This window comes from Neopsephotus bourkii, unplaced genomic scaffold (genome assembly GCF_033783945.1).
Source record: "Neopsephotus bourkii isolate Nb327-2 ecotype Australia unplaced genomic scaffold, CSIRO-AGI_Nbou_v1 NB_1292, whole genome shotgun sequence".
NCBI lineage: Eukaryota > Metazoa > Chordata > Aves > Psittaciformes > Psittacidae > Neopsephotus > Neopsephotus bourkii.
Genome location: NW_026901776.1, coordinates 7387561 through 7395303, shown reverse-complemented (window position 1 = coordinate 7395303; position 7743 = coordinate 7387561). Strand labels below are relative to the sequence as shown.

Genomic DNA, 7743 nt, shown 5'->3' with positions numbered 1-7743 from the left:
GCAAGAGGCCAAGCCCCCCTTTACTCAGTTTAACACCCTAATCTCATCTAGAGTACCTGTAAGAATCTTTCCACCTCTCTCAATCTATTTCACTGGTCCAGGAGATGGACAATTTGTTCCATTACCCACTGGAAAATCATCAGGGAACAGTTTCCTTTTCTGCAGCCAAGAGCACCACAAGGGGAGCAACCTCCCTCCCCACCCCTAAGTCATCACACAGAGGTGAGTGTAGCAAAGCTCACATATGGACCTGTCACCTGCTGAATGAGTCCCCTGGACTTGAAATTACAGTATTTATCTATCCTATCTGCTTTGCAGTCTGTTCTTGTGCTGCTGCAGCAGCCAGGGCCCTGACGGCAGAAGGTGCAGGCATTTCTGAGCTGGCATTCAGCATGGCAAGTCTGGTCCAGCTAGCAGTGGACTGCAGTTAGGAATTCAGTATACACAGTTAGGCCAAGAAGCCTCACAAATACTAATTACATTCCGCCTCTGTTAGAAATGATGGAAAATACACTGAGGTGACACATTCTGAAGCCTAATTCTTTGCTATTTAAAAACCCAACCAAACAGAACTCTTGCCCTTTGTTGCAAACCTGCTCACAGAGTTATCCACAGTAATACAGATTTTAAAGAAATGTTTTATAAACAAAATACTTTTATTACACTAGTACATAGGTTATTTTAAAATCAAGAATTAAAATACAGTTGATATTAAACTATAGTTTCACTAAAGTCAAGATTACTGTAAATTACCCTCAGGAGGCAATATTTATCTAAAAAAATACAATAAAATATAGATGGAATTTCTTTTTCCTTTTTATTTAGTGTGTTTTGGCAATATAATTTAAACTAGACAGCTAATAAAGCATAACACTAAGCAAAACCAGAACCTAGCTAGAACTGAATACTGACTGTTTTATTGATTTGTTCTTGCTTCTGATGTGAAAGTCATCTCATCATTACATTTATGTTTCCATTTTGTTAAATACAAGTATTTTTCATTAAGCTTTCTGTAAGAGCCCCATCCATGGAAAAACATTTTAAGTATTTAGAGATACTCCAGATACTTAATCCAGCTTATTGGGTAACAGCTTCTAAGAAGACTCCTAGACAGAGAAATACCTTCTATTGTTTCTTCTTCTTTTGTAGAACCGTAGTAACACTGTTGCAGTCACATCCAGCCTGGTACAGTACTCAGCAATGGAAAAAATATACCTGACTGTGGCCTCCACAGACCACGCTATCACCTGAGTGTGCAGTCACAGCAGTTTGTCATAGATTCATGGATTTAAGATGGCTGCCCAAGTGCATGACAAAGAGCAGCCTCTTCTAAAACAAGAGACCCCTTTATACTAAGCAGGCTAAGCATCCCATTTCAGAACGATGCACTGGCAAGAGAATACAAGCCTCAATGTATATTAAAGACTGGTAATCTGGCATGTATCAAGCCCACAGACAGAATTGTGAATTATTACCATTTGTTATTTTAAATCTCAGCTGTATCAGAAAACCCATTCCGACCCAGGTTCTATCACCCTGACGCTGGGCAAACAATGCAGGTCTTTTTGGATGCTGTTGTAAGTGAAGTTGTTGCTTTTCTATCAGTTAAAACAAGTTACTTCAAATACGTTATCTTTACAGGGATCCATCTAACTTTTTGGAGACCTTTCTATTTTTACACATTCTTTCTCATTGCCTCAATCATCTTCATTGAATGTTGTTTGCAATGCTTTGCTCACTCACTAAACCAGTGACCGTTTTCATGCTCTTCCCACGTGGGAAATAAAATCTTAACTTAGGCCTCTTACTTCAGTAGGTGTGTCAAGTCAGCCCCACTGGCTCAGGTTACATGTGGCAGCTTCCTACATCAGTGTAGCTGGATCATTGTTAACATACACCCACTTCCTCAAAGGTGCCCCGGGGTCAAACATTTTGCCTAGGTAGCACGAGGAACATGGACTGCTTTACCTTTTTAAAGGGACAACTAGATGAAAGGAGTTCCTTTCCCCTGTCACTCCCCAGTGTAGGAGGCACATATTTTGATGCAACATACACTTTTTGCCAAATAATTTAACTCAGATCAGTAACAGCCTCCTCTACACTGAATCTGTCATCCTATGCAAGATTTAACTGCATTAACTTAAATTCATGTCAAGTTAAAAAAAAGGAACCTTTCTTGTATATGGGATTCTTTCTATACACACATTTCCTGGTAAGTTTTTGTGCTTTTTGCTGATCTTCTCTTGCATCTTTTCTTGCCAGACATACTTCTGCTAGCACCTCAATATCCCTGTTCTCAGATTTGTCATGGATTTATTCTAAAACATAAAATTTGATTGTTCGGATATGGTCAGATATCCAGCCCAATGTATATATAGCAAATATGCTTTGAAACACACAGCTTTTCCAGCAAGTGTTTACATTTCCATCTAATATGTGAATACTTTCCCATTATAAAGTAAGAGTATGAAGTACAGAAACATTAAATTATTAAGATAATGATCTGGGAAGAAGAAATCTTAGTGTTTTAGAGAGTGACCTTCTGCATCTAACAGAAATAACACATATACATTATAAAGTTGCACATCATACTGTAATACATATGCCATCATTTTCCAATTTCCTCGAAGAGAATCATGAAAGCTGTTCACAAACAACAGCTCATATTTTCTCCAGAGTAAATCACATGAAATACATGCAGAACTGAAGTAAGGAGGGATTGTATAGCACTGCCATTAAAACAGTCAAAAAAAGGCTCCGATCCTGCAGTTGAATCTGAGTAGTCTTACACCTGAGCAAGAGCAAAAACAGTTTCTCAAAAAGGTCTGATCAAAATTCATTAATAAAATCAGACAAAACAATAAAATTAGCTTCTAAGGAGTCTGACAATACATTAAGACCATTGAAAATATCCCTGTTTTATCAATTACATTCCAACAAATATCATAATCTGAATTACAAGTATACTGCATAACTTCATAAGCACCAAAATAATATAAAATAAAAACTTATCCATCAAGTTTCTCTGACAAATGGTCCCCTCTATAAATGCAAATTTTGAAGGTACATTTAAGTACTTTTGGCAAGAGGTACAGATTCTATAAAAGAAAAGTCACTGCAAAGCCTGAAAAAATTCTAAAACTTGAAAACTTTGAAAAAAAGATCAAAGGTAGAGCATTTTCTAATGGTCTGATACGTAAATTCTGTCAATAAATTCTGGTTTTAGAAACAGCAAAATTCACTCCAGTTCCTGAGATAAACTGCAGATGAATTGTGAAGATTTACCAGTGTGTACCACACCCTTTTTCTCACCTTCTTTTGCACACTGCAAACAAGGTTTGAGCTGAAGCCTCTGGTACTTACAAGTCAGTAAAGCATATGAAAGATCAAAACATTCAAAATTTTCTTTCCACTATAAAAACAAGAGACTGGCAGTTTAGGTCTGAGACAGACAGACTTTAGCCAGTCTGTCAAAGTAATTTAGACAGAGGCAATTGTTTTAAGTTAACCTCACTTGCATCTTTTAAATTAATCTTTATTTATATTCTGTTTTCACTGACAACTGTGCTCTTATTCACCCATCTGCTGTCTAAGAAAGCATACCATACATGAGTTCAAAATCCTAGGGGGTCAGATCTGTTGAAAGTGCATGAGTCACCTAACAGCTCAGCACGTCTCTGGTCGTATGCTGGAACCATCAATGTGCTGCGTTACTACCAGCCACGTGGTCAGTTCCTAACCTAGCATTCACTTTGTGCTCCATCTTCTGTAAAACCGCTGGAAGATCCAGAACAGAAGAAATAATGTAATGAGGTACTGGGGAGGTATCTCCTGGGGTAGTCATTGCTTTGTTTAACCACACCGTTGCTTTTAGGCCAGCATTGAGGCCTCCTTGAATATCTGTATCTAGAGAGTCACCAACCATAACACACTCTGCAGGCTGCACCCCCAGGAGATCGCAACAGTAATGAAATATGGATGGCGCTGGTTTCTCTTCTTTCTGCTCCCCTCCCACAACGATGGCATCGAAGTAGGGCTGACAGGCGCACGCTTCGATCTTCTCCCTCTGCGTCTGCTTGTCGCCGTTCGTCAGGAGCAGCAGGCGGACCCCCTTCCGCAGCTCGGTGAGCATGCCCCGCGTGTCCTCGGCCAGGGTGAGGTGCTGCAGGCGGGTCCTTTTCCACAGGAAGTAGCACTCTGCGGCCAGGTTTCGGTTCGCCTCCCCGCCGATGGTCTCCTGGATCGCCTCCTCCCAGTGCGAAATCCGCAGGTCGGTGATGCACATCTTGGCGGGGTCGTGGCACTCCTTCAGCAGCTTGGCCTGGACCTTGTCGCAGATGACACGGGCCTCCCCCTCCCCGTAATGGTGCTTCGACTGTAGGGCATTTATCACCTGCAACACATAAGAGGCTCTCATCAGCGAGGCAGGCGGCACTGCGGCCGGCGGGGCGAGTAGGACGGAGGGGGACATGAGCGGCACCGCGGCCGCTGGGCCGGGGGTGCCCGCAGCCTCCATGTCGGAGGGCAGCAAGGGGACAAGGGCAGTACCTCCTCAATGGCGCGCCGCCCGGCAGCCGCCGTGTCGACCAGCGTGTTGTCCAAGTCGAAGAACACCGCTTTGACGCCGTGCACCCCCATGGCGGCGGCGCCGCCTCCCGCGAGAGCCGCCCCGCTCCACCGGCCGAGCCCCGACCGCCGCCACAGCCGCCAGCGCCGCGGCACAGCGGGGCGGGGACACCGGGTCCCGCCTATTTCCCGCCCATGTCCCGCCCCCCACGCTGGCACTGGGCCTCGCCCCATGAGGCGGCGGGCGGGGTAGGGGAGTGGATGGCGCGTCCCGCTTCGTTAAGCGCGATGCGCTGCTGGGAGGGGTTGTGTGTCGGGTCGGGAGGAGGGCCAAGGGTGAGCTCCCGCGGTCCGAGAGCCGCAGTGCCGTGTGCGTCTCCGGCAGTGGGGCGGCGTGCGGCGGCTGCTCCGGACAGGAGGAGGCGGCCGCCTTTTGAGGAAGGGAGTGAGCAGGTGCGGGTGTGTGGAGCCCGGCGGTGTGCGGGCCGCCCCTCTGCTGTGTGGAGGGGGTTTGGGGTTGCTTAGGGTTTGATCTTTCCCCCCACCCCCCTTCTGCCGCCCCCAGCGCCGTGCAAGGGGTTTCACCTGGGCAACGGGCTGGAAGGTGCCGCAGAGCGAATGGTACAGGTGTGCGGGTCAGCGGCTGCTACGGGACACATCGTTTTTCCCAGAGTGAAGCTAAACAGCAAGCTTGATTGCTCAAGTAATATTCCTATTGGCCTTTGGCAATATGTTTTGCTTAGTTGATTTGATTTCTGTTCAGTACTGCTAATGGCAATTAAACGTTAATAAATAAATGCAGTTCACAAAGCTGGAGGAAACTATCTTTCCAAATAAACTGGAAGTTCGCTCCAGGCCACTTCCAGTTCTGAAAACTGCACCTTTGATAGCAATCTCTATGATAAAAGATGTTGGGTCGCATCTAAGAGCAAAAAAAAATCACGACAAAGAGACTGATGTGTGGTAAAGTAGAACTAGAGAAGGCAGGTATTTAAGGAGAGGGAGGGATCCTGAGAAGAAATGCCTGGATAATAATCCTCTAGCTGAGGAAATGGGGATTTTAATAAAACTGTTCTACCTAACTTGTAGTAGAATGTGCTGCTTGATAAACTGGAAAAGGTGTTAGGCACGTGGATTCCATGTGCCTCTGCTGAATTACTGTTTTCCAGAATTTACACAGGAGAATGACTAAAAATGGCTGAATTTCTAAGGCTCTCTTCACTTAAGATGATGCCTGTTTCAGACAGCCCTGCATTCCTGTCAGTGGGCAGTGGATCCTGTGTGTGCATTCCAGAAAAGCTACACTTCCATAAATGTAATCTTTGTGCTTTCTTTGACAGTTTGTCAGAGATCAGAATTTGAAAATAAGTGTCTTAAAAGATTTATTTACGTTATGTATACATAAGTTTACTAGAAGCTTTCAGATACAGTATTTAAGTGGTTAAGCTGTGATTTATAATTATATTTAAAATTTATTTTTATGATTTTATTTTCACTTAATTAACTGACAGTACACAGAAAACTTATGTTCACTTCAGAGTAGGCCTGGAATTATAAAATACGCTTTCCTGTATATTTGTAGAAGCTACTGCCAGGCTGTTTAACTTCAGCCAGACGTTTGCCATGCTGTGTTTGTATAAACCCCATGGCTAGCAAACAGGGCCACTCATGGCAGCTTTTCCTCTTGGCATGGTCTCTGTGAAATCGTACACTTGACATGCACAGTAGTTTCTAACTGTTCTTTCTGCAGGCTCACTAGAGGCCAGAAATGCCTCATGGAAGCTCAGAGCCAGGAAAAGAATGGTGATCAGAAACGGAAGTAGGAGCCAAGTTACAACATGAGGTGTGTTGCATAGTCTAGAAATGATAACGTAAGAAAGGCATTTGGTATCTTTAAGTGAAGTCCATACATAGAATTATGGAATTGCTCTAGGGGTGTTTTAACAAGAAAGAAGTCATAGGATCATCATAGAATCGTAGAATGGTTTGGGTTGGAAGGTACCTTAAAGATGATCTAGTTGCAAGCCCCCTGCCATGGGCAGGGGCATCTTGCACCAGACCAGGTTGCTCAAAGACTTCAAGAAATCTGGAGAGGGACTTTTTACAAGGGTGTGTAGTGACAGAGTAAGAGGGAATGGTTTTAAACTGGAAGAGGGGAGATTTAGATTAGATATTAGGAAAAAATTCTTTACTGTGAGGGTGGTGAGACATTGGAACAAGTTGCTCAGAGCAGCTGTGGCTGCCCCATCCCTGGCTGTGTTCGAGGCCAGCTTGGACGGGGTTTGGAACAACCTGGTCTAGTGGAAGGTGTCCCTGCCCCTTGCAGAGGGGTTGCAACAGGATGATCTTTCAAGATCCTTCCAACCCAAACCATTCTATAATACTATGATAATTCTGTGAATTGAAAATTTAAAATGTATAAAAGGAAATACTTTCTGCTATGTGCCCTGTCTATGGTTTGGAACTCATTTCTTTGGGAAGCTACTGAACACTCTGTAAGGGATACGAGTGTCAACCATCTAGTCTATGAGGGAGGAAGGCTACTTAAAAAAAAAAAAAAAGAAATAAGCAAATATTTGGATGTATTTGTGAAAAGCTGGGTGCAGTGCTACTCTCCTCTGGCCATATAGCTGAGCTATATGGAATCATAGAGTGGTTTGGGTTGGAATGGACCTTAAAGAGCATCTAGTACCACCACCCTGTCATGGGCAGGGAAATACATACCGTATGTGCTATTTCCGTGGCTGCCTTGTAACAGAAGGAGGTAATGGTCGGGGAGCAACGCGGGAGGGGAGGTGCTACCAGGATGTCACATATCTCGGAGAAGCCGCCTGTTCTCCCAGCAGTCCTGCCCGCCTCCCCACGTACCGCACCAGGGCTCCTGGACCGCTTCTCCAGCTTTCGGTTTCGTTTCAGACGCGCGGGAGCTGCTGCGGGAAGCGAAACCGCGCCGGTGCGTGCCAGCTGCCGGTCCTGCCGCACCGCACCGCACCGTACCGCACCTCATCTCATCGCATCCCATCGCATCGCGCCGGCTCCGGGGTACCTGCTGCTGCTCGGGAGTACCGGATCCGGGAAAAGAGAATCCGGCCGCTCCGGAGGGGCAGGCTGCCCGCGCCACACGGTTCGAGCGGCCTGCCCGTACGCTGCTCTGCGCCGCGCCGCGCCGCCGCCGCC

The 7743-nt window shown here is 45.3% G+C and overlaps 1 protein-coding gene and 1 long non-coding RNA gene across 3 annotated transcripts; one reads left to right on the top strand and one right to left on the bottom strand.

Moving 5' to 3' along the window:
* Window positions 1-794: 794 nt before the first annotated feature.
* Window positions 795-4728, bottom strand: NANP (N-acetylneuraminic acid phosphatase). The gene is made up of 2 exons (XM_061365851.1): window positions 4549-4728; window positions 795-4393 (listed from the first exon to the last, which is right to left on the bottom strand). The coding sequence occupies exons 1-2, from the start codon at window positions 4636-4638 to the stop codon at window positions 3698-3700; spliced, it is 786 nt and encodes a 261-aa protein (XP_061221835.1). The 5' UTR covers window positions 4639-4728; the 3' UTR covers window positions 795-3697.
* Window positions 4729-5538: 810 nt separating this feature from the next.
* On the top strand, window positions 5539-7528 carry LOC133218940 (uncharacterized). Of its 2 annotated transcripts, none has more exons than XR_009727306.1 (3): window positions 5539-5881; window positions 6317-6409; window positions 7413-7528. It is a non-coding gene; the product is annotated as an uncharacterized LOC133218940 (long non-coding RNA). The 2 variants fall into 2 exon arrangements; XR_009727305.1 differs by lacking the exon at window positions 7413-7528 and adding an exon at window positions 6500-6827.
* Window positions 7529-7743: the final 215 nt, after the last annotated feature.

What these genes read in the sequence shown, in the direction of transcription:
- NANP (XM_061365851.1), bottom strand. Translation starts at nt 4,638, where the DNA reads ATGGGGGTGCACGGCGTCAAAGCGGTGTTCTTCGACTTGGACAACACG. An exon ending in GGCGGCGCGCCATTGAGGAG is followed by an intron (nt 4,394 to 4,548) that starts GTACTGCCCTTG and finishes TATGTGTTGCAG; the next exon opens with GTGATAAATGCCCTACAGTC.